Source organism: Myotis yumanensis, unplaced genomic scaffold (assembly GCF_028538775.1).
Source record: "Myotis yumanensis isolate MYYU_CA2020_CCGP unplaced genomic scaffold, mMyoYum1.0.hap1 SCAF_16, whole genome shotgun sequence".
NCBI classification, from domain to species: domain Eukaryota; kingdom Metazoa; phylum Chordata; class Mammalia; order Chiroptera; family Vespertilionidae; genus Myotis; species Myotis yumanensis.
The window spans coordinates 16224200-16251230 of NW_027223767.1; the positions used below are offsets into that span (position 1 = coordinate 16224200).

Consider the following 27031-nt stretch of genomic DNA (forward strand, 5'->3'; position numbering starts at 1 on the left):
GCCTTCTCAGAGGTAGTTCTGCCAGCTGTTCCTGGTCTGGTTCTGGTTGGGGAAATGGCTGTCAAACCAGCAACCTCTAGGTAGATGGGCCAGCATTCAAACAATTGAGCCACACCGGCCACACTGGGGGCTCGTGATTTTGGTCTTGATGTCTTCTGCCATGTTGCCGACTCCAAAAGAAGCCCCTGAAGCAGCTGGCAGTTCCATGTGACCCTCGACAAAGACACCTCTGTCTGACCAAAAGCGCAATTAAGACACTTTTCATCCTTAATTTTATTTGTGCTTTCTCTTTTCTTGAACAGATTTCCCAGAGGTTTTTCAACTTTTCAAAGTACCAGTTTTTGGCTTTGTTTTTCCTCTTTACTGGTTTTCCTGTTTATTGTTTAGTATATTCTCTGTTTTGTGCTCTTGTTTTTATTATTTTCTTATTTCTTTGGGTATATTATTTTTTTAAATAGGGTTGCTAAAACATAATTTATATACCAGGCAATTCACCCACGTAAAATGCCCACAATTCAATGTGTGTTGGTATATTCACAGTTGTACAAACATCACAATTAATTTTAGAACGTTTTCATCATTCCAAAAAGAATTCTGCACCCATTAGCAGTTCTTCTTCATTCCCCTCCCTCCAACCCCATCCATAGGCAACAACTAATTTACTTTGTCTCTATAGATTTGCCTATTCTGAGTATTTCATGTAAATGGAATCATATAATATGTGGCCTTTTGTGTCTGCCCTCTTTCAGTAAGAATAATGTTTTCAAGGTTCATCTGTGTTGTAGCATGTAACAGTACATCATTCCTTTTTATGGATGAGTAATATTCTATTGTGTGGATATCTCACATTTGTTTATCCTTTCATTAGTTGATGGACATTTGAGCTGTTTCCACCTTTTGCTGTCACGAATAATGATGCCACAAGCACTATGTACAAGTTTTTGTATGAACACATATTTTCAAATCTATTTGGGATCTACCTAGGAATAGAATTGCTGAATAATATGGTAATTCTATGTTTAACTTTCTGAAAAACTGCCAGACTGTTTTCCACAGTGGTTGCATCATTTTATTCTTCTAGTATGAGGGTTCCAATTTCTTTAAATCCTATTATTTTTTACAATAAATACTTAACTCATTATGTTTTCACTGTTTCTTCTTTTTTGTTTTTATTTTTTTTTTAAATTTAAGGTGTATTTATTGCCCTAGCTGGTTTGGCTCAGTGGATAGAGCATCGGCCTACGGACTGGAGGGTCCTGGGTTCAATTTCAACCAAGGGCACATGCCCAGGTGTGGGCTCGATCCCCAGTAGGGGGTGCACAGAAGGCAGCCAACCCATGATTCTCTCTCATCACTGATGTTTCTATCTCTCCCTCTCCCTTCCTCTCTGAAATCAATAAAAATATATTTAAAAAAAAGAAAAAGAAAAGGTTCATGCCTGGGATAAGGCATGGGTATGTTCCAGAGAGAGCCTTCTTTTATGCTTTTTTAATATAAACACTTAAAGTTATACATTTTCCTTTAAGTATTTTTTAAAATTTTTTAGTCTCAAGAAAAATAGTAAAATTAATAATCCAAGAGAGGCTTATCTTGTGGATTCAACAACACCACTCTGTACTACCCTCTGCCAGGTACACAAACCCACATTTAATAAGCATAGGTCTAGATTAATATTGAAAGATTATCCTATTATTAATTTAATAGGATTGCCTCATTCATTCAGATATTTGTTGAGTGCCTCCTACATAGCATCATTATATTAAATTCTGAGAACAGAGAGGTAAAATAGAGTGCTGCCATCACAAAGCTCAACAACAACTGAAAAGGGAAAAAAAGCAATACTGCATGATAAACATTAGGATAGCAGATGTAATATATGCTGGAAATAGGAAACATAAGAGTAAGATTTTTAATTTTGAGATTGAGAACGGGTTTTTTTTTAAAGAAAATTGCTTCCTTCAAGGACCTGAGAGATGAATTAGTAGCAGTTTGCCAAGTACGTAGTAGAAAAAAGTGTTGTAAGGCCATTGGAACAGTAAATGGAAAGACTCAGAGGTGTAAAAAAAACCCTGACCTTTTGGAGGAAGGAAAAGAAGTGTGTCAGGAGTGGAGAGTCAGGAAGAGGCACAGGATGAGAGTCCGGATGAAGCTGGAGAGTTCCTGGAGACTGGACTGGGAAAAGCAATCAAATCATATTGGGGAGCTTGGACTCCATCCTAAAACAGCTGGGAGGCCGTGGAAGTAGGAGTGGGACAATAGCAGATTTTCATTTTGAAAGTTTTGCTCTGGCTGCAGAAACAGATGAGGGAAGGGAGGGTCAAGACCAGTGGCCAGGAGACCCTTACGGAGTTGTGGCAGTCATCCAGGCTTGGATTAAGGAATGTCCATGGGAATGGAAACTAGGGAACATTTAGGCCTGGGAGATCAATGAGAGGTAGGGGTGAGAAAGGAGGAATACCAAGGTTGAGTTTCCCGTTTCTGATTTAGGTGACTGGGTACCATTGGTTGTGACAAAGCAGATGGGGAGAAGATGATGGGTTCCCGTCACGGTAGTTTGAGGTGCTCATAGAATACTTCACCTCCTGGCCTTATCTGATCCTGGCTGTCTTCAAAGGACTCGGTTTTGTAGCCCTCTCAAGGAAAGGCCGTCCTCTCTTACATCCCATGGACCTCAGGGCCTGCAGGCCTATCATTTTCTTGTGCTTCACCACTGCTTTCCAACCTTTTTTCCTCCTCTTCCTTCCCGTAATCCTAGCTTTTTTAAAATTTATTTTTTGTTTTTTGTTTTTTTAAAATATATTTTATTGATATTTTACAGAGAGGAAGGGAGAGAGATAGAGAGCCAGAAACATCAATGAGAGAGAAACATCGATCAGCTGCCTCCTGCACATCTCCCACTAGGGATGTGCCTGCAACCCAGGTACATGCCCTTGACTGGAATTGAACCTGGGACCCTTCAGTCCGCAGGCCGACGCTTCATCCACTGAGCCAAACCGGTTTCGGCAATCCTAACTTTTTTTTTTTTTTTAATCGATTTGAGAGAGAGAGACATCGATTTATTGTTCCACTTATTATTATTCTTTTAATCCTCACCTGAGGGTATTTTTCCATTGATTTTTAGAGAGAGTGGAAGAGAGGGAAAAACAGAGAGAAATATTGATGTGAGAGAAAGACATAGATTTAGTTGCCTCCTGCACGCGCCCTGACCAGGCCTGGGCCAGGGAGGAGTCTGCAACCAAGATATGTGCCCTTGACTGGAATCGAACCCGGGACCCTTTGGTCTGCAGGCCAATATTCTATCCACTGAGCCAAACCAGCTAGGGCTGTTGTTCCACTTACTTATGCACTCATTGGTTGATTGTTGTATGTGCCCTGAGTGGGAAACTTTGGCTGATTGGGTCCATGTTCTAATTAACTGAGCCACCCGGCCAGGGCTTTCACCCTAGCTCTCTTGAGGTAAGTGCCATCTAGCTGTGTCACTTATTACTCCCTTTACTGCTATATCTGTGGGCCCCTCACCAATGACTTCGGCTCCTGGTTCACAGTCTTTCTCTTCATCCTACTCTGGTCCTCATGCTGGGGGATTCACCTACATGGATGACTTATCCAGTACCCCTGCCTGTCACCTCCTTGATTGCCTCCCGCCCCCCTCCACACCAGGCAGCCTCTCCCATCTTCACATGAGACCACCTCACCTCCCATGACCATACCACAGCCAAATTCTGGATTTCAAGTCACCCACCCTGACCACCATTTCCTACCCTTCCAGCTCACTTGCTTTAGTGGCTACACCACACAAGTCTTTAATCTCATCAAGATCTCATTATTTGTGTCACTTTTTAAAAAATGAATCTTAAAAAAAATCTTTATTGTTGAAAGTATTACATATGTCCCCTTTTTCTCCCATTGACCCCTTATAGCCTGCCCCGCCCCTCCACCCCACCCCCAGGCCTCCACCACCCTATTATCTGTATCCATGGGTTATGCATATATGTATATAAGTTCTTTGGTTGATCTTTTCCCCACCTAATCCCAGACCCCATCCCTCCACCCCCACACCCTGCCTCCCCACCTTCCCTCTGAGATTGACAGTTTCTATGTCTCTGGATCTATATTGTTCATCAGCTTATTTTGTTCATTAGATTCCACATATATGGTAAGTGAGATCATGTGATACTTGTCTTTCTCTGACTGGCTTATTTTGCTTAGCATAATAGTGTCCAGATCCTTCCATGCTGTCTCAAAGAGTAAGAGATCCTTCTTTGTTATGTCTGTATAGTATTCCATGGTGTAAATGTATCATAGCTTTTTTAGCCACTCATCTGCCGATGGGCATTTAAGCTGTTTTCAGATTTTAGCTATTATAAATTGTGCTGCTATGCACATAGTGGTGCATACATTCTTTTTGATTGGTATTTCGGTGTTTTTAGGATATATTCCGAGAAGTGGGAATCCTGAGTTTATTGTTGAAAGTATTACATATGTCCCCCGCTCCCCCATTGACCTCTTCTAGCCCACCTCCGCCCTCTGCCCCAGGCCTTCACCACCCTATTGTCAGTGTCCTTGGGTTATGCATATGAGCATACAAGTTCTTTGGTTGATCTCTTCACACCCATCCACACTCTCCCCCTGTCTCATTTTTTCACTATTCATCAGCTCCCTCCTGTTTTTACTTCCTTCTCTACTCAGCTTAGAAGAGAGTCCATTCCTACACTCTTCATACACCTTCAACAAATCTGTCTTATCTCCATCTCTCTCCTTTACTTGACTGGCTAACCCCCAACCCCAAATGTATCTTCTACCAGCCTTCTCCATGCCTGCACCTGAGCAGATGAACATTACCAAAAAAATTACTGAACTGTACCTATTGGTTCCACTTTCAGTTCATGACCTCAAACCTCATGTAAGCACTCAACACTGAGATCTCCATTTCCTCACCTTAGGTTGAGACCACTCTGCTTTGCCTGCTGTCAGCGCTGTTCCATCAAAATCCTTCTATCAAGGTCAACAATTTCTCAGTTTCACAATTTGGTGACCACTTCTCAGCCCTCATCTTTCTCTACTTTTCAGTAGCATGTGGTAGTTGATCATTTCTTTCTCCTGGGAACACTGTTTCCTTTCTTAGCTTTTGTAATACCACACCTTGGGTTCTCTCCTTTATGTTCACTCTCTTAATCTCCATTGCTAGCTCCTTCTCCTCTATCTGACCTCTAAATGCCTGGGTGCTTCTGGGCTCATTTTTAGGTTTAACCCATCCCCCACCCCCCCACCCCCCAAGCCCGGCCGACGTGGCTCAGTGGTTGAGCGTTGACCTATGAACCAGGAGGTCAGGGTTCGATTCCTGGTCAGGGTACATGCCTAGGTTACGGGCTTGATCCCCTGTAGGGGATGTGCAGGAGGCAGCCAATCAATGATTCTCTCTCAGTGTTGATGTTTCTATCTCTCTCTCCCTCTCCTTTCCTTTCTGAAATCTATAAAAATATATTATATTTTTTAAAAATCCCCCCAAAACTCATTGCACTTTCTCCCTAGGCAACCTAATGCTGATCTCTCCAAATTTGTGTGTATAGCGTTAGCCTCTTTGAGCTCCAGTCTTATGTATGTATATGCTAATTTGACATCTCTGCTTGGAAGTCTAATAAACAGCTAAAGTAGAATTCAGCCAAAATAGATCTCTTAATACCTCCCCTCCCCCAAAACTATTATTCCTTCCCCCTTTTTGAAATCTAGCCAATCATTCCAGGAATCAGAAACCTAGGAGTCATCTTTCCCCTTCACCCACAATTCAATCTGTCTGCAAGCTCTTTCTATTTTTCTTCCAGAATTTATCTCAAATCCATTCCCCCTTCCCTCCCCACACCTGTCTTACCATCCCTACTCCCATCCTGGTTCAAGCCACCACCTGTAATAGCCTTCTGACTGTTCTTCCAGTAAACTCTTCCCTTTTCTATAAGCACTAAAGGGAATTTTAAACAATGTGAATCAGATCACACCCCTCTCAAGGCTTCTATTACAACTGCACTAAAATCCAAACTCTTTGCTGTGGTCAACAAGGCCCTTGTAAGATGATCCTGACTGCCTCTCTAACCTCCTCTTAGCCTCCTTTTCATCAGTCTCCAGCGGAGCCGCCCCGCCCATGCTGACCTCCTTTCTAGTCTTTGGATAAGCCAAGCTCTTTCTTACCTCATGGCCTTAGCATTCCTCTGCTTGAAATGCTCTTCTCTAGAAGCTTTAAATAGCTTCTCCTGTTTGTAATTCAGATCTCAGCCCAAATATAAACTCTTGAGAGGGCTTCCCTGACTACCTTTTATCTACATAGATCCGTTTCCTAAGTTATTCACTCTATTTATTTCCACCATATCACTCACTTCTCATAATTCAAAGCTGACTTATTTACTTTTTTATTTACTATTCTTTCCCACTGGATGTCAGTACCATAGCTCAGGGACTTGGTCTTGGTTTTAACACCCAGACCCCAGGTCTTAGAATTGCCTCTAGTTCATAGTAGGTGCTCAGCAAACATTTGTTAAATAAGTGAATGCAGAGTGAGAGAGGTGGGTGTGCAGATATAATCCTCTGGTGAAAGATCTGGGCTGAACATAAAGATTTGGGAATAAGCCCTGACCGGTTTGGCTCAGTGGATAGAGTGTCGGCCTGTGGACTGAGAGGTCCCAGGTTCAATTCCGGTCAAGGGCATGTACCTTGGTTGCAGGCACATCCCCAGTGGGAGGTGTGCAGGAGGCAGCTGATCGATATTTCTCTCCCATTGGTGTTTGTAACTCTCTGTCCCTCTCCCTCCCTCTCAGTAAAAAATCAATAAAATGTATTTTAAAAAAAAGATTTGGGAATAAGAAATAAATCATTTTTAAAATATATTTTTATTGATTTCAGAGAGGAAGGGAGAGGGAAAGAGAGACAGAAACATCAATGATGAGAGGGAATCACCGATCGACTGCCTCCCGCACGCCCCCCCCACTGGGGATTGAGCCCGCAACCTAGGCATGCGCCCTTGGCTGGAGTAGAACCCGGGACCCTTCAGTCTACAGGCTGACGCTCTACCCACTGAGAAAAAAATAACCAGCCAGGGCAAGAAATAAATCTTAATAAGCAATAGAAGGGAACTTCCTTAACCGGTTAAAAGGATCTACAAAGAAATCTATAGCATGAGACTTAATAATGAAACATCAAAACAGTCCCTTTAAGAATGGAACAAGGGTGCCCACTACCACATTTTCTATGCATGTCTGCTGGAGATCCCAGCCAGTTGAGTGTGGAAAAAAGAGAAATAGTGTTGTCTTTTTTTAAAGGAAATTTGAACATATATCACTTATGTAGAAAAAACTATAAAAATGATTAATTTAGGTTGTCCTAGGACCCGGCTGGAGGAAGATGGCGGGCTCGCGGAGAGCAGACGTCAAGGGATGAAAATAGGTATGCCTAGAAGCAAATTTTAAAAGCATTTTCTCTTCAAATCTTTTTCCATACCACCTGATAAAGCATCTTGATTCACCATGGCCGTATCAGCAGTGAAATGGGCGATATCAAACAGAACTATTTTGAAACATTTATTTCCAATCCAAAATGGAGCTTTATACTGTGTTTGTCATAAATCCACATACTCTTCTCTTCCAGATGACTATAATTGCAAAGTAGAACTTGCTTTGACATCTGATGGCAGGACGATAGTTTGCTACCATCCTTCTGTGGATATTCCATATGAACACACCAAGCCTATCCCTCGGCCAGATCCTTTGCATAATTATGAAGAAACACAGGATCAAATACTGAAAACCAGATTAGAAGTAAAAGATGAACACTTGGAGCAAGGACCCATGATAGAACAACTTAGCAAAATGTTCTTTACTACTAAGCACCGTTGGTATCCTTATGGACAGTATCATACACGTCGTAGGAAACTGAATCCTCCAAAAGACAGATGATATTGAGGTTTTCAGTAAAATGCTGTCCTGTTCTCATTTGCCATTTGAGAAAATGCAATCAGATATATTCACTACTATGTTATATAGTAAAATAATAATAAAATGTCTTTTCATCCATTAAAAAAAAATGATTAATTTAGAGTTTAGTGAGGTTGCTGGTTAATTACAAAAATAAAATGTTTTTAAAAATTTTGTTACTAAAAAAATTTTTCTTACTATACCAGGAAAATACAGCCTATCTCTAAGCTTATCTTTATACATATGTAAATAAAATCAACCATTATATCACCACAAAACTCACTGTGAGCACAGTGAATTAAAAAAAGAAAAGAGCCCTAGCTGCTTTGGTTCAGTGGATAGAGCGTTGACCTGTGGACTGAAGGCTCCTGGGGTCGATTCTGGTCAAGGGTGCATGCCCCTGTTGCAGGCTCAATCCTCAGTAGGGGGCGTGGGGGAGGCAGCCGATCAATGGTTCTCTCTCATCATGGATTTTTTTTTTAATATATTTTTATTGATTTCAGAGAGGAAGGAAGAGGGAAGAGAGAGACATCAATGATGAGAGAGGATTATTGATTGGCTGCCTCCTACATGGCCCCTACTGGGGTTAAGCCTGCAACCCGGGCATGTGCCCTTGACCAGAATTGAACCCGGGACCTTTCAGTTCACAGGCCAACGCTCTGTCCACTGAGCCAAACCTGCTAGGGCTCATCATTGATGTTTCTATTTCTCTCTCCCTCTCCCTTCTCTGAAATCAATAATATATATATATATATATATATATATATATATATATGTATGTAAAAAGAAAAAAAAAGACCCTATAGACTACCAAGGCATGTTATTGTGATACTTTAAAATACCAAAGCAAGAAAATCCTAAGAATATCCAAGAAGAAAAAAACCCCACAAAAAACAATAGGTCATCTACAATAGAACAAAAATCAACAGCAGCACTGGATGCTAGAAGACAATGGACCAATGGTTTCATATTTTTAAAGAAAAATTACTTGATTTTAAATACAAAATTCTATACCCAGCGAAACTGGCATTGAATTATATATGTTTAAAGTTTTATTATTTTTGGATATATAAGAATGTAGAAAATCTGTCTCATACAAACTCATCACTCATTTGATAATATGCCGCAGAAAAAGAAAGGAGTAAACAAAAAACAATTTCACTTGAAATCCAGGACGCAGCCCACTCAGCCCAGAAGAGCAGCCAGGGGAAATCTTAGGAAGACTTCTATATAGCAGGCATGGCCCAAGGCAACCAGTGCAGATCAGAAACATAATAGAGAGGTTTCCAGGAGGGAGATTTCCAAGAAAAAGAATTTAAAAAAATATTTGTATTGATTTCAGGGAGGAAGGGAGAGAGAGATGGAAACATCAATGATGTGAGAGAATCATCAATTGGCTGCCTCCTGCAAGCCCCACACTGGGGACCAAGCCCACAACCAGGGCATGTGCCCTTGACCAGAATTAAACCCAGGACCATTCAGTCTGCAGGCCAATGCTCTATCCACTGAGCCAAATTGGCCAGGGCCCAAGAAAAAGGATTTGATAGAACACAATAGCAATCGGGTGAGATAGGGAAGGGAGAGATATTAATTATAATTAAGATGCTGCAAGAAAAACAACTATAATAAGTATAAACTCCAGCCTCCCCTCCCCCAATCTGTTTAAAGAATAAATACAATTATAATCCATTATAGTATTTGGCTTTCCTAGTCAACATTTTGTTGTTGTTGTTAATCCTCATCTGAGGATATTTTTTCCATTGATTTAAAAAATATATAGTTTTTTGCTATAAGCCTTAAGATATATTATGGATACACTAGAGCAGGGGTCCTCAAACTACGGCCCGTGGGCCACATGCAGCCCGCCGAAAACATTTATCCGGCCCACCGGGTGTTTTTTGCCGCTGCTGCCTGTCCTGCTTAGCAGCCGACTCGTCCCGGGCCCGCAGTGCACATGTGTGGAATGTCTTAGGGACAGTGAACTGGCCTCCTGTTTAAACAGTTTGAGGACCTCTGCACTAGAGGCCCGGTGCACGAGATTTGTGCACTGGGCAGGGGTGGGGGACCCTCAGCCTAGCCTGCACCCTCTCGAAGTCTGGGACCCCTTGGGGGATGTCCACTTGCTGGCTTAGGCGATCGGGCCTAAGCTGGCAGTCAGACATCCCTCTCGCAGTCCGGGGCTCTCGCAGTCCAGCACCCCTCACTCCTTACTGCCTCCAGAGGCTCCTGCCACCACTGCTGCACTCGTCAGCTGTGAGCTCGGCTTCTGACTGAGCAGCGCTCCCTCTGTGGGAGTACACTGACCACCAGGGGACAGCTCCTGCATTAAGCGTCTGCCCCCTGGTGATCAGTGTGCGTCATAGTGACCAGTCATTCTGCTGTTTGGTCGATTTGCATATTAGACTTTTATTATATAAGACTAGTGGCCCAGTGCACGAAATTCATGCACATTAATAGAAGTGTCAGAGATGAAAGAAAAGTAGTAAAATGTATATGAAAATCTCCCTCCTGTCAGAGTCTCGGGCGCTCCCCAAGTCCCAGAGTAAAGTCCCCACCCACCTACGCTTGCCTCGAAATCGCATGGGACCCAGACCTGGCCGACCCCACCCCTGTCAAGCCCCGCCGGGTGGGGAATGAAGTCTCCTGCTGATCGTGTGTAATGACCATTTGCATATTAGCCTTTTATTATTAAGACTAGAGGCCCAATGTATGAAGATTCGTGCAAGAATGGGCCTTCATTCCCCTGGCTGCCGTCACTGCCTTTGCTCCAGTCCAGAGCCGCCTTTCCGCCTTCTCATGCTGCCCAGAGGCCCGGAGCGGCTGGTGCAGTGTGGAACACCTGGGTCGTCGCCATGTGCACTGGCGGGGGCGGGGCGGGGTGTGTGTGTGTGTGTGACGGGGTGGAGCCGCAACCTCCCCATTGGCCCTGCCCTGGGTGTGACAGGGGGCGGTGCCCCAACCCCCTGATCCGCCCTGCTGTGTGTGTGACAGGGGGCGGTGCCCCAACTCCCCTATCGGTCCTACTCTGTGCGTGACAGGGGGGAGCTCCCCAACCCCCAGCACAGTGCCATCTTTGTTGGGTTAATTTGCATACTCACTCCTGATTGGCTGGTGGGCGTCATGGAGGTATGGTCAATTTGCATCTTTCTCTTTTATTAGTGTAGATGGAAGGGACTGACAGAAATCAGAGGAGAGGGCGATGGACAAAAGTGTGGTGATGGCCAGAGGTGGGGGGGGTTGGGTGGAGGAGGGTAAAGAGGGGGAAATGGGAGACATCTGTAATAGTGTCAACAATAGAATAAAAATGATATACCACTACACTACACACCATTAGGAAAAAAGAGATACATTATGAACTATGTATTTACTACTTTGATAAAATTAGAAAATTTAAAAAGGAAGAATTTTGTCCATAAAGAAGTGTTGTTGAAATGTTTTTTATTTTTATTTTTATGGTAAAACTAAGGAAGCTTCAGAGCCCCTGTAAGGGCTGGATTTGTTCTGGGGGGAGACAGCAAACAAGTTGCAACCAGCAGCATTTTGGATAACCTGCCTGAAATGATGTAAAAGAGAAAGGGACAGATTCCCCAAGCCTACAGTTAGTTGTAATTTATTTTCTTATTCTAAATAAAGTCATTTTTGAACCTTATTAACTCCTCCGCCCGCCTAAAATTAGTCCTTCAAATTCAGTAAACGTTAGGCCTCACCAAACCTGTGCTAGTCCCTGAGGGTTGGGGTCCCCAAAGGAGTTGGGATTCATTCATTATATTTATTTGCTCCTTTTAATTCTTGTTCTAGAGGGAGAGTAATATTTATAATAAGGATTGTATTGGAACCTGCTCCTCCTTCGGCTGTTTGCGGGTTTACCTTACCGGGAACGCACAGAGACTTGAAGCCCTTTGACGGCAGGGACAGAGCTGTATTGTGTTTCTATAATACAGGCACAACGTGAATACAACTTTTATAAATGTCTGTTGAAGAAACAGAGAAATTTCAGTGCCATGAGGCATTACTTTTCCTTCTGCTCCATCTCTTTATTGAGACTTTTGTGCAAAGCAGGGGGCTGAGGGGATGAGCAGGCAGAGGGGAGTAAAGATTCTTTTTCCAAACCCCAGGTCCCATACTTTGATTTTACACAGTAGATGCATTTCTGAATGACATTTTGAATTGGGTATATTAGATTTTGCTGATATCAACTCCCTTTACTCATAGAGATTATGATTTAAAAAAAAAAAATATATTTTATTGATTTTTTACAGAGAGGAAGGGAGAGAGATAGAGAGCTAGAAACATCGATGAGAGAGAAACATCGATCAGCTGCCTCCCGCACAGGCCCTACTGGGGATGTGCCCGAAACCCAGGTACATGCCCTTGACCGGAACCGAACCAGGGACCTTTCAGTCCAAAGGCCGAAGCTCTATCCACTGAGCCAAACCGGTTCTGGCTATGATTATTTTTTTAAAATATATTTTATTGATTTTTTTACAGAGTGGAAGGGAGAGGGAGAGAAACATCGATCAGCTGCTTCCTACACACGCCCCACTGGGGATGTGCCAGGAACCGAGGTACATGCCCTTGACGGGAATCGAACCGGGACCCTTCAGACCACAGGCTGAGGCTCTATCCACTGGGCCAAACCGGTTGCAGCGGTTCTCAACCTGTGGGTCGCGACCCCTTTGCCGGTCGAACGACCCTTTCACAGGGGTCGCCTAAGACCATCCTGCATATCAGATATTTACATTACGATTCATCACAGTAGCAACATTACAGTTATGAAGTAGCAACGAAAATAATTTTATGGTTGAGGGTCATAACTGTATTTAAAGGGCCAGAAGGTTGAGAACCACTGGTAGGGCAATAGAGATTATTTTTAATGATGTTTAGACGTTTCGTACTATAAGGTGCAAAATATTTTGCTTATTTCAGGAATCTTTGCGCGTTCTTTCTGTAGTAAAGTGAATTATCAACATGGTAAGTCTGTTTGGGGGGTCTGCTTAAAACGGGGCTCTCCAGTCCTAAACTCGGCTCTCACAATGACTGATGCGCACACCACGCGGGGAGTTACCTGGTCGCTGGACACAAAACCATTTCCTCTGGTCCCTCTGCTCCCACAGCACCTGCTTCAACCCCAGGCGCTGTCTTGACCCTCCATGACCTCTTTGTCATGGCGTCCGCCGCCTGAGGCCTCGGCAGGAGGCCGGGCGTCGACCTTCCCAAGATGGCGGCGACCCGGCGAACGCGCGTCAGGGGCGGGGCCCCGGCGAGAGGCGGGGCCGGGAGGCACGGGGGCAGGGCTCTCGGGCCGGCCGAGCCCCAGTCGGCAGCCCCAGCGCGCCTGCGCGGAGCGGCCCTGCGCGCAGTGAGGCTGTAGCGGGGGAAGGCACCGGTGGGGCCGACCCGCGGGCTGGAGGAGGGAAGCAGGCGAGCGGAATCCCAGCGCGCGCCGCGGCGGCCCGGGCACCCTCCCCTTCCGGGCGTGAGGCTGTGAGGAGCGCCGAACCGGGCGGACTCGCACCGGCAGCGAGGCGCCGCTCCCGCCGCCCCAGGCCGGCCTCCCTTGGCTCCGGCGCTCCCGCCGTGGGGCCCGGTTTCCGCAACGCACCCAGCTCCGGCCGCCTCCGAGCCTGCCCCTGGCCCCTCGCACGCCCCGGCGCCAGCCCGGGCCCTAGGCGGGAGGATGACGGAGCTGCAGTCGGCACTGCTACTGCGAAGACAGCTGGCAGGTGAGTGAGCGGGCGGGCGGGCCGCGATCGTGGCGAGCGCTGCGGCTTCCCTCCTCCTTGCCTCTCCTCCCGGGCCGGCGGCCGGACGGCTGAGGGGAGCGGCAGCCGCTGGCGAGGCCGGGTGCCGGCTCGCGAGGGTGGGGAGCCCGAGGCGCCGGTCCCGGCCGGCCGGGTGGGAGGGCGGGCACTTCTTCCCCGGCTTTCGGAGGGTGTTGGGGGCGGGGACGCGCCCCAGCCTCTGCGCTGGGACGGGGCCTGGAGAGGAGGGAGGCGGCCCCCTCCCCCACGGCTGGGTGGGACGTTGCGGGGGAGGGGCTGTGGATCCCCAGCCCAGACCCACCCTCCCAGGGGCGGGTCGCGGGCTCAGGTGCTGCGGAGGACGCCGGACCCTGGGGGGGGGCGGGAAGGAGCGTCTGGGCCCGCCCCGCCGCGAGTCCCTGGCTCGGGTGTCGGAGCGGCGGGCGGGCGGCGGGTGGCGAGAGTAGGCGAAGGAACTGGCCCCCGGCCGGATAGGTGAGGCGCGCAAAACTTCTGCCCGGGCAGCGCCGGCGCCGCGGAGTTGGGGCGGATAACAAAGCGCTGGCAGCCGCGGCCTCGACGCGGGCGCGCGGGGTCTGAGAACCTGGCGGGGTGCGGGACGCGCCTCGCCTGCCTCCGCCTGGCACGGGCTCCGCTGCGCCGCCGGCGGGGGGAGGGTAGGGGCTGGCCGAGCGCGAGCCGCTCGCTGGCCGGCGCGGGGCTGGCTTTGTGCTCGGAGCGGTTCTGGCCCCTGCGCAGGCCCGTGCGACCGCCGGACTGCGGCCCGCGGGCTCCGGCTGGGGAGGCGGCCGGCTGTGCCTTCCCAGAGGTGCCTGCGCCCCCCTCCCCCATTGTCCCGGCCTCCGGCCGTTTGCGGCTTCCAGGTTGACTTTTTAGGGGGTTGGCTCCGACTCTGCTAGGACTGTCTGAGCGGAGCATGCGCGCTGGAGGTGTACGTGTGCCGAGTGTCAGGGGGGAGGCGGGCTGGAGGCTTCACAATGCCGCCCCACGTGCTGCCAGATTTAAAGAGAAATGAGCCAGCAGTTACTCCTGCTGCCCAGCGCCCAGCGTGTGCCCTTTTCAGTCCAGGCGAATTTTTACCTCCCCGCTCTGCAGCCCGTAGCCCTCGGCAGAAGCCGAAGGTTGGACTGAAGACATCTGTTTTTGAGTTAGGTTTGAGAGTTTGAGGTTAAATCACCTTTATGGCTTCGTAGAAAAAGGTTGTCAGGGGCTGTTACAGATTGTATAATTAGGTTTATTATTAGAGTATGAGCAAGCAGGTTTGGGCAAGGATTAAAGTTCTAGGTGCCCAAGGGGAGTGACTTGAAGTGAGTGGAGAAGTATTTGATACCTATGTTCATCTGGAAAAATAGTGAAAGAATAATAACCTCATTGCATCTTATATTTTCAAACACCTTATTTTTCTGTGTAATTTTTTGTTTTTGTTTTTTTGGATGAAGGAATCTCCCTAAAAATTCTTTAATCAGAATAAGTTTTTGTGATGTAGTGGATTATTAAGCAATATGGAAATACTACATTAGTATTAAAATACTACTCAACTCTTATATAATGAGAAAGATACACTTAAAAAGGTATAAAAGAGTTACATAGTTAATAAGAAAGTTAGGCTAATAAGAGTGTTAGGCAGTAGCAGTGTTACAAGTTATTTCCTACCCATTTATGAATTAGCTATAGATTTTGATAGCCACTGGTTCAGTTGAGTACTCTTTTTTGACAAGATTAATCCCACATATTGATAAAACATTTTCTAAAGGTCTTTATTAATGGCTGACATTTTGGTAAGGCACACTAAAATATTCTTTAAGATCAGAGGAGAGGATAATTTAGTTTGTAATTTTCAGGCCTCATTATAAAGTTAACTTAGCTGCTTTTTTTAAAATACGCATTTATTGACTATTTAATATATATTTTTGTTGATTTCAGAGAGGAAGGGAGAGGGAGAGAGATAAAATCATTGATGGGCTTCCTCCTGCACGGCCCCCACTGGGGATTGAGCCTGCAGCTGAGATACACAACCTTGTTCGGTTTCGAACCTGGGACCCTTCAGTCCGCAGGCCGATGCTCTATCCACTGAGCAAACTGGTTAGGGCTTTTTTGCCTTCATCAGAGTCAATGGACTATTCTTAATTTCTTACATTTTTGATGGATTTTAATTAACATGCTCAATGTATAAAATAGAAGCCAAGGTGTGGTGAAATTAAAAATATCAAGTTTATTGGAAAGAGTTTATAAGTACATACTAAAATAAAGGTCCTGTTGTATTTTGGTACTACATTGTTTGAACTTTGTGGTTCTTCAGATATTTAAAAACAGGAAAGAATGGTAATCTGTAATCTCTTGAAATCTTTTAGCCTGCACTTTTGGAAGGCATTATAAGAAGTACTTTAGAAATCTTGAAATGTATTGAATTTAGTAGACACACAAACCTGTAAGCCATTCTAGCTGCTAGAATTTCAGAAACTAACAGCAGTGGCCAACAATGGTTACATTTATTGAGCCCGTAGTCTGCTAGTCCTTATATAGGATTTTATTTCATTACTTAAGGGGAGAATTTATTGTGTGTTTTGTAGGTAACTTTAATGAAGAACCTAGTTACTTTAAGAGTTGAACAGAATGATTCCTTGGGTTGCAGTTTCTTACCTCAGCTCTACTGACTTTTTGGGTGGATTGTTGTGTGGTTCTATACTTGCATGATAGAATGTTCAGCAACATTCTTGGCCTCCATCCACTAGATGCCAGTAGTACACCCCCTCAGTTGTGACAGACAAAAATGTTGCCAAGTATCCCCCAAGGGACAGAATGATCCCGGACTGAGAAATTACTGGTTTAAGGTGTTTTAGTTAAGACCATTTGGCTATTGTAAAGGAATAAGAACACCTTACAGATTCCTGAAATCAGATAGGTTGTGTATTTCTTTGTGGATATTATTGGACTATGACTTTATTCCTTTGCGAATTCTGCAGTGGCAGTCTAGCTTTGGCAGTGCATTATGCTAAACACTAAGAAATCCCACAGCACAAGAGATAAATTTTTAAGCATTTTTTAAAAGTTATTATAAGCACTGGATAAAAATACAAAGAGTACAAGAAGGTATAGTCTTTCCATCCTGACCTCCAATTCTTTGTTTGGAAACAACTATCATGGATAATTTCTTGTGTGTCTTGTCTTTTCAGAGAGATTCTTCTATATATGTTAATGGGCTAATGTTTACTGAGGACTGACAGATAGATACTAGGAGCTGAGTGCTTTACATGTATTATTTTATCTTCCCAATAAGGAATAGAGGCTTAGAGAGCTTAAGTAACTTCCCCGAGATTACACAGGTACTAAGTGGTGCTTCTAGATTCATATTCAGGACCTTCTTATTTGAGAAACTTTGATTTTTTTATTTGTATTTTTTACAAAGTTTCTCTTATTTTTGTGTTGTTTTTTTTTCATTTTAAAATTATTTTTTAATCCTCACCTGAGGATATTTTTCCATTGATTTCTAGAGAAAGTGGAAGAGAGAGGGAAAGACAGAAAATGTGAGAGGAACACATTGATGGTTGCTTCCTGCATGCGCCCTAATCAGAATCGAACCCGGGACTCTTTGGTCCGTAGTCCGACACTATCCACTGAGCCAAACTGGCTAGGGTGAGACTTTGATGATTTTAATTGGCAGTATTGCCTCCCAGGGAATCTTCTATAATAATAAAAGCATAATATGCTAATTAGGCTGGATGACCTTTCGGCTTTGCCTGGGCTGCAAGGAAAGCCCAGGTGCCAGGTGCCAGAGGGAAGTCGGTGCTGACAGCTGGGGGAAGGAAGGCCTACTCTTTTTTAAAAAAAAATATATCTACTGATTTCAGAGAGGAAGGGAGAGGGAGAGAGATAGAAACATCAAAGATGAGAGAGAATCATTGATCGGCTGCCTCCTGCACGCCCCCTAGTGGGGATCAAGCCCACAACCCAGGCATGTGCCCTTGACCAGAATTGAACCCAGGACCCATCCACTGAGCCAAATCAGCTAGGGCAGGAAGGCCTATTCTCGCACCAATTTCGTGCATCGGGCTTCTAGTAATTAATAACACAGTAGGGTTTTATACATTTAAATATTCAAAGCTGGTGTTTCTCAGTAGTTGAGCATAGGCCAATGAACCAGAAGTCTATGCATGGTTGATTCCCCTTCAGGGTTTGATCCCAAGTAGGGGGTGTAGAGGAGGCAGCCCATCAATAATTCTCATCATTGATGTTTCTATCTCCCTCTCCCTTCCTCTCTGAAATCAATAAAAATATATTTAAAAATAAAACAAAACAAGAAACCCAAAACAAAGTTAATCTATCCAGTAACTTAAAAAATGAGAAAACATTCTCATCTTAATAAAACTTACTGCATTAAAATAATATGCATTAAAATTTAAGTGATATTCTAGAGGTAATCATAAAAAGATATGTTAGCTCTTGTCAACTTAAGACCAACATTCTGCAGAATCAAGGAAAATATCTTTGAATTTAATGTCATAGACTGAAAGCACTAAGCTTCGCGCCCCCCCCCCCCCCCCCCCATATATTTTATCTGTTTTTTACAGAGAGGAAGGAAGGGGGATAGAGAGTTAGAAACATTGATCAGCTGCCTCCTGCACACCCCCCACTGGGGATGTGCCTGCAACCAAGGTACATGCCCCTGACCGGAATCGAACCCAGGACCCTTCAGTCAGCAGCCTGACGCTCCATCCAAAGCCAAACCGGTCAGGGCAAGCAGTAAGCTTCTTGGTTTTCGCAGTTAATTCTGAGGAAAAATATTGGGGCTGACTGGACTTATTTCCTACTCTAGACATACTAAATTTTACTATATGACAAGCATTTATAAGGAATAAAAGGTGGTGTTTTGTGTTTTTTTTAAAGATTACTTGAAGGTTTTTTTTATGTGTTTTGTTTTTAAAATATATTTTATTGATTTTTTACAGAGAGGAAGGGAGAGGGATAGAGAGAAACATCAATGGGAGAGAGACATTGATCAGCTGCCTCCTGCACACCTACTACTGGGGATGTGCCCGCAACCAAGGTACATGCCCTTGACCGGAATCGAACCTGGGACCCTTCAGTCCGCAGGCCGACGCTCTATCCACTGAGCCAAACCGATAGAGCCAAAGGGGTTAGGGCCAAGTGTTTTTGTTTTTTTTTTTAACATTGATAACATTGTTTTCAGTAGTTCTCACAGGCACCTGTCATTCTAGAACTAGGAAGAATCTGTTTATGCAATACAATGAAATAATTGAGCATCTTTTACTTAGAAATTTTGATTGCATATATTAATAATCTGGAAAATTCCCTAATTTTTATCTCCTTGGCTACCCATATAAATAGGTTTATTTTTATTTTTATTTTTTTTATAAGTAGGTTGTTTTGATTAGTGAGTCATGTATGTTCTTAGATATAATGTGCAATAAAGTCATTGGGAGTTTGTTAAAAATACAGATTCCTGGCCTTATCTCCACAGTCTACATGTCTTGATGGGGCCCAAGAAAACCTAATTTTTATAGCAGCGCTTTGGGTGGCTGTGAAGCAGGTGTTCTGAGCTATGCTGTAATAATAGGTACCCAATCGGGATGACCTGCAGGTAGCCCCAGTTCCTAGAGTTTGTGATGTGCTATGTTTTATTAGCTCTCCTGGTGTTCATAGGATATTGAAAGAATACTCTTAAAAGAGGAGTTAGAATGATTTGATATTTTTTATTGGACCTTCTAGAATATATTGGCACTCTGACAAACAACTCCATTAACAATCTTAAACAAGCAGAAATAGAGTAATTGATTATTGACAGGGACATCCTAGTGATAGAAGATTCTGGGTGACGAGCCAAATATTAATAACCTTTTTTTTTAAGTTAAAGTTTAGATATAGTTACTGATTTTAGAGATAGAGAAACATTGGTTTGCTATTCCACTTATTTATGCATTCATTGGTTGATTCTTGTATTTGCTCTGATGGGGATTGAACCCACCCTTCAGTGTATTGGGGACACTGCTCCAACCAACTGAGCTACCTGGCTGGGCTAATTATTAATAATCTTAATGCTAATAATTATTGACCCACATATTTAGAAATGGAAGAAAAGTCTAAAAGTAAATTTACATTGCATCAAACTACTAATTGCTTTAACAGAGTTTGGGAATTTTTATATCCAGAAATCATTACAGTATTATAGAAAGAATGCAGTTACTACATATTGTACTAAATATATTGTCAGAAAAAATGCATAGATGAAACATTTTGGTTGAGGGTGGGTGTAGGATGATTTACAATCCTTGTAGTAGAGGGAGCATCAAAGAATTATGTATCTGCCCTGGCCGGTTTGGATCAGTGGTTAGAGCATTGGCCCTTGTACCAAAGGGTGTCGGGTTCAATTCAGGTCTAGGGCACATACCTGGGTTGCAGGTTTGAACTCTGGCCCCAGTCGGGGTGCACCATTGATATGTCCCTTTATAAAAATCAGTGGTAAAAATATCCTTGGGTGAGGATTAACACAACAAAATAAGAATTATGCATCTGTTATGTTGTGTTACAGAATCTAAAATAGTCTTATTTTTGTAATATATACATATATCAAATCATTATGTTGCACATCTTAAATGTACACAATGTTATATGCCATTTATATCTCAGTAAAGCTGGAAGGAAGTCTCAACTTTTTAATGAATAAGTGAACTTTCTTAACATTAGGGAGTAGATGATTTATTTTATTTTATTTATTTATTTTTAACAAGAGTTGTTTTTTTTAAATATATTTTATTGATTTTTTACAGAGAGGAAGGTAGAGGGATAGAGAGTTAGAAACATCGATGAGAGAGAAACATCAATCAGCTGCCTCCTGCACATCTCCTACTGGGGATGTCCCCGCAACCCAGGTACTTGCCCTTGACCGGAATCGAACCTGGGACCCTTCAGTCCGCAGGCCGACGCTTTATCCACTGAGCCAGACCGGTTTCGGCGATGATTTAAAATATATATATATTTATGTGCCATGCCAACACGACCAAGGGTGATCCCGAGTGGGGAGGGTGAAAGGATTAAGGAAAGACAGACAAGAGACTAATAGCTGGGTCTCGGTGGGGACACTGCCTCCCTGATGAGACAACGAAATCGCCCACAAGCCGTGTCTTTATTTTATTGCAGATGCCATGAGGCAAAGTAGGGGTGTGATCACGTTGTTTACAGCATTCTCGTGAGTTTCAACCTCACTCAACTACACGCACCCGAACTCTATCACAAGGCACGTGGGGTTACGTGTTTGGACCATAGGTTCAAGCTTACAACCACAGCCGTTGGCTATAATTGTGCTGGGACTTGCACGTGGCAATGAGAGGACCCTGTCCTTTCATTAGTCCGAAGCTTGGTCCTGGCCAAAACACTGTAACCGTGCCCCACATATTTATTGATTTCAGAGAGGAAGGGAGAGGGAGTGAGAGATAGAAACATCAATGATGACAGAGAGTCATTGATTGGCTGCCTCCTGCATGCTCCCTATTGGGGATCATGCCCTGACCTGGTGACCTCTTGTTTCCTGGGTTGAGGCTCAACTGCTGAGCTACACCTGGCTGGGCAGGAATAGGTGATTTTAAGTTATAATTTTTGTTTAGTGAATATTTTTGAAATACAATGAAATTTAGTTTTTTATAAGTAACAGTAGTTTAATTTTCTGTAAGCTACTTCAGGCTGAAACATACTTTCTACATTAGTCTTTTTAAAAAAATATGTTTTATTGATTTTTAGAGAGAGGAAAAGAGAGGGAGAGGGAGACAGGGGGGAGACAGAGAAACATCTGTGCAAGAGAGAGTCATTGATCTGTTTCCTCCCATACGCACCCTGACCAGGATCCAACCTGAAACCTGGGAATGTGCCCTGACTGGGAATCAAACTGGCAACCTTTCCATGTACAGGACAACACTCAACCAACTGAGCCACACTGACCAGGGCCTAGCCTTTTATAATGAAGTAGAGGCCCAGTGCATGAAATTTGTGCACTGGTAGTGTCCCTAGCAGCTGCTGGCTGCCTGCCGTGTACTCCCAGCCGGCCCTGCCCCGATCACACTCCTGGACAAACTCCCAGTCGAGGGGACAATTTGCATACTATGCTTCTATTATATAGCACTAGTGACTCGGTGCATGGATTTGTGCACATTGAAAGGAAATTAATTAGAAGTGGCCGGCGGAAGCCTGGCCTTGCTCCGGAACTGAGTGCTCATCCCATGTGGAAAGTTTGGGGGCTTTACATTCCTTGTTCCTAGTGTTCCTGGCCATGACCCCTTCCTTGTGTTTCCCAGTTCCCTGTGATTCTTCAGAAGATAAGTCTCCCTTCCAAACCATGGCATCCTGTACACCCAGCTAAGTGGCTCTTTTGCCACCAAAACTCCTGAGAGAGGAGCTCCTTTCCCTAATGGACCCCAGGAGACTTTCTGGCCCTCTGCTCACTGTTCCCAGGAACCTGCCCCTCAAGGCCTGTCTGAGAGTGCTTCGCTTTCCATCCATCACCTTCCCTATCCATTCCCCTCCTACTGGCGCTTCTCTTCTGCCCTGTGTATTCCATTGTTACCCCTAAATGTCTGTCTGTGCCACTAGCTTGGCCCTGGGCCTTTTTTGAATACCCAACTCTTACAGTGAACTTTCTGAGCAGGTGATGTCCAACTTCTTTGCCCATCAGGGACTGAGTCTGCCTCTCTCCTCTCTTGGGCCTATGTGACCTAGGAATAAGTGCATCTGAATCCGGGAGAGGTAGCCAGGCAGGCTGCAGAGTCTTTGGGGCAGAGGCTGGGAGAGATTTGGGTACTTTCTGTTACCACTATTGGGGTGATATCAGAAGAGGGGGGACCTCATACTATGACCTGATCCAGGACCCTCCTCTGGAAGAGAGCTCAGCCCAGGTGTGTATGTGCGTGTGTGCGTGCGTGTGTGTGACTGTGAGTGTGTGTGCACATGAGCGTAAACTGACTTGTCTGGTTGTGTTATTCAGGGTGGGCTGGGGACTCACCAGAAGAATCCCCTTAGCCCGCTCAAGACTGTTTTTTTCCTGTACCCTCTCCAAAGGGGTCAGGGAAAGGAGGTCCAGGTGGGTTGAGGGGATCACAGTGAATAACCACTAAGGCCACATTGCTGCCAGGAGCGGGTGGGGGAGGTTTGGGGCTCCGAGGACCTGGTACCTGGCTTTGGTTTTCTGTCTTCTTTCCTCAGGACGCCCCCTGAGGCCTGGGATTGCACCTGGCTTTGAGGAGCACCTGTGGCTGCTGCTCTACCAGTGTAGTCATTGGCTTCCCTCCTTTTGCAGGGCAAGTCCTCCTTCTCCAGAAACTGGGCAACTGGCTGTTTCTATGACATTTATTTTTACTTGTGTTTCATGTCACTTTTTAAAAAAAGCAAACAGAACAATTGTGAGTATAATTGCCTATCAGTTTTCTTTATTTCTCTTTTTGTAAAATAAAATTTAAACTCAAGAAGGCAAAAAAAAAAAAAGTGGCCAGTGGAGTGGGACTGGGCGAGGAGGAGCCAACCTTCTCCTTTGGTCTCTCCCTGGCTGGCTGCACCTGGGGTGAAGCCAGGGCTTGAAGGGCATCTGTGGAGTGAGTGGGGTCCCTCCGGCAGGTGGGGTCCCTTGGCCTGGCCTGTGGGGATCGGGCCGAAACTGGCAGTCTAACATCCCCTGAGGGGTTCCGGAGTGCGAGAGGGCACTCTGTAAAGTTGCTGTTGTACAGGGAGTAGAACGCAAATGCACGTGTGTAGTAAACCAGGTTCAGGGCCAACAGTGCCCCAGCAACAACATAACCCATGGCCGAAGGTGGAATCACGTGGCCCCGCGAGGAATTGGGCTCCCTCCTCTCTGGTTTTGGGGTGTGTCACCCGAGAACCGCTGCTGCCAAGTCACTGCAGCTCAGCAGCTCCTGCATTGAGCGTCTGCCCCCTGTTGGTCAGACAGTAGGAGTAACACTTAGCATATTAGCCTTTTATATACAGTAGGTCCTCGGGTTACGTCGGAGATCCGTTCCTACAGCGTGATGTAATGCGATTTTCGCCGTTAAGTCAGAACCCACCTACGTCACTCACATGGAGCACATACACAGCAGTGATGAAGTGAAACAGTAAAAAAAAATTTAAAAGAAAAATAACAATTCCTGATCTTTACTTGTGGTAAATAAATAATAAAAAACATAAAGCACAAATGTACATATGTTGAAATGACGGAACTTTTTATTTATTTATAAATAAATGGGAGATGGCGACGTAACCATGAAACAAAATCATGAAACAACGTACGTCATAACTTGAGGACTGCCTGTAATGATTTTGGTACTAACAAGGGGCTGTAATTCTCATCATTGAAACTTTTCCTATTGAAGAAAAATCTGTAAGCCTCAAAATTTTCTTTCTATCTTCACTTAGTTATTATGGCTTATACTCAACTATCACTTCTCTCCTACCCTATGTTGTCTTCTTCTAGTATTTCTTAACTCTTATAAAGATATGTGGGTGGTAAATTTTGAGTCTGCATATTGAAAAATGCCTCAATTTTTTTTTTTTTAAATATATTTTTTATTGATTTTTTACAGAGAGGAAGGGAGAGAGATAGAGAGTTAGAAACATCGATGAGAGAGAAACATCGACCAGCTGCCTCCTGCACATCTCCTACTGGGGATGTGCCCGCAAGCTAGGTACATGCCCTTGACCGGAATCGAACCTGGGACCTTTCAGTCCGCAGGCTGACGCTCTATCCACTGAACCAAACCGGTTTTGGCGAAAAATGCCTCAATTTTGTCCTCAGATTTGATCATTTGGTTTTCTGGAAATTGAATTCTGGGTTAAAAATATTTTCCCATGGAACTTTGATGTCATTTTTCCATTGTTACGTTATTCCTTTGTCCAGAATTTTCTCAATGAGAAGACAGTGATGAAGAATGACTCATGTCAGCCCAGCAAGGGTTGCTCAGTGGTCAAGCATCGACCCATAAACCAAGAGGTCACTGGTTTGATTCCTGGTCAAGGCCCATGCCCGGGTTGGGGGCTTGATCCCCAGTGTGGAGGGGGAGGCATGCAGGAGGCAGCCTATTGATGATGTTTCTCATTCATTGATGCTTCTATCTTTCTATCCCTCTCATTTCCTTTCTAAAGATTGATAAAAACATTTTTTTAAAAAAGGAATGACTCCTATCAGTATAATTTTGTTTCTGTGTAGATGCTTTTTTGAAGTTCTAAAGGATTTTCTGTATACTTGGAGTTGTAAATTTTTACCCATGTTGTGTCTTAAGTGTAACTTTTTTTATTCATTGTTTTAGATTCTTTTTTTTTTTCAGAGCTTTTTAAAAAAATATATACTTTTATTGATTTTGGAGAGGAAGGAAAAGGGAAAGAGAGATAGAAACATCAATGATGATAATCATTGATTGGCTGCTTCCTGCATGCCCCCACTGGGGATTGAGCCCGCAACCTAGGCATATGTCCTTGACCGGAATCGAACCTGGGACCCTTCAGTCCGCAGGCCAACGCTCTATCCACCAAGCCAAACTGGCTAGGGCTAGATTCTTTAAAAAAAAAAAAAAAAAAAAAAAAAAAAAATATATATATATATATATATATATATATATATATATATATATACATACACACACACACACACACACATTTATTGATTTCAGAGAGGAAGGGGAAGGGAGGGAGAGATAGAAACATCAACGATGAGAGAGGATCATGGATTGGCTGCTTTCTGCATGCCCTCTACTGGGGATTGAGCCAGCAACCCAGGCATGTGCCCTTGACTGGAATCAAACCCAGGACCCTTCAGTCCGTAGGCTGATGCTCTATACACTGAACCAAACCAGGTAGGGCTCATTCATTATTTTAGATTCTTATTGGGCTCTTTTATTTATTTTTATTGTTAATCCTCACCTGAGGATATTTTTTCCATTGTTTTTCAGAGAGAGAGAGAGGAAGGGAAGGAGGAAAGGAGAGAGAGAGAGAGAAAAACATCAATGTGAGAGAGACACATTGAATGGTTGTCTCCTGCATGCTCCCCATTGGGGACTGGGGAGCAAACCCACAACCCAGGTATATGCCCTTGACTGGAAATCAAACCCAAGACCCTTTGGTGCACCAGCTGAGGCTCTAACCATTTAGACTTACCAGTCAGGCTCTAATGGGCTCTTTGACTGCTGAAGGCTTCAGTCTGTTTTGAGCTCAGAAGTTTCTATTTATTATTTTTTTGTTGTCCTCTACATTATCTTTGGAACCTTTACTAGTCAGGTGTTTGAACTTTTTTTTTTCTTAAATATATTTTCACTTAGCATGATTTTAGAAAGGATGGGAGACGGGGAGAGAGATAGAAACTTCAATGATGAGAAGAGAATCATTGATTGGCTGCCTCCTGCATGCCCCCCCACTGAGGATCGAGCCCGCAACCAAGGCATGCGCCCTTGGCCGGAATCGAACCTGGGACCCTTCAGTTCACAGGCCGACGCTCTGTCCATTGAGCCAAACCAGCTAGGTCAGGTGTTTGAACTTTTTAATCTCATTTCTTTGCCTTTTAATTTTCATATTGTCTATTTTCTGTCTTTTGTTACTATATTGTGGATATTCCCCCCCCCCCCCCTTTTTTTTTTCATATTAGTGACTTGGTCTTCAACCATGCATGTTTTGTTATTTAGACTGGCCATTCAAATTTTCATTTTAGTAATTGTATATCTAATTTCCAAGAACTTAGTCTCTCCCATAGAAGTCTGTTTTTAATAACACATTTACTGAGTTTTAATGTGCATACCATAAAATCTACTCATTTTACACTACAGTTTGATATGTTTAGAGTTGTTCAACCATCAGCACAATGTAATTTTAGAACACTCCCATCACTTTAGAAAGAAATCTTGTGCCCATTAGTAGTCACTCCTCTTTCTTAGCCTCACATCCAGGCAACTATAAATCTACTTTTTGTTCCTATGAAATTATCTTCTCTGGACATTTAATATAAATGAAATAATATAGCATATGTTCTTTTGTGTATGGCTTCTTCTACTTAGCATGTTTTTAAGGTTGATCTCTGTTGTAGTATATTAAATCTGTTGTTCCAAATCATTTGTTGAAAACACTATCCTATTCCTATTGAATCACCATGGAACTTCCGTTGAAAAATCTGTTAACCAACCTGTGTATGTTTCCTTGGATACTCTGTATGTCCACCTCTATGCCAATATCATAGCTATTGCTGTATAGTAAGTCTTGAAATCATGTAGTATAAACCTTCTAACTCGTGAGAAAGAATTACAGAGAAATTAGGTGCTTACAAAAATATTGGAA

General features: G+C 44.0%; 2 protein-coding genes across 2 annotated transcripts in view; both read left to right on the forward strand.

Moving 5' to 3' along the window:
- The first annotated feature begins 7367 nt into the window (after positions 1 to 7367).
- Positions 7368 to 8057, forward strand: LOC138993938 (large ribosomal subunit protein mL42). Its single transcript, XM_070393452.1, has one exon. It carries the CDS (start codon positions 7512 to 7514, stop codon positions 7938 to 7940), a length of 429 nt encoding a protein of 142 aa, XP_070249553.1. The 5' UTR covers positions 7368 to 7511; the 3' UTR covers positions 7941 to 8057.
- Positions 8058 to 13314: 5257 nt separating this feature from the next.
- UBE2G1 (ubiquitin conjugating enzyme E2 G1) overlaps positions 13315 to 27031 on the forward strand; it is a 93128-nt gene continuing 79411 nt past the window's right edge. The window contains exon 1 of the mRNA XM_070394911.1: positions 13315 to 13681. Within this exon, the coding sequence (XP_070251012.1) occupies positions 13636 to 13681 (46 nt within the window). The 5' untranslated portion in view covers positions 13315 to 13635. The remainder of the gene's footprint in view (positions 13682 to 27031) is intronic.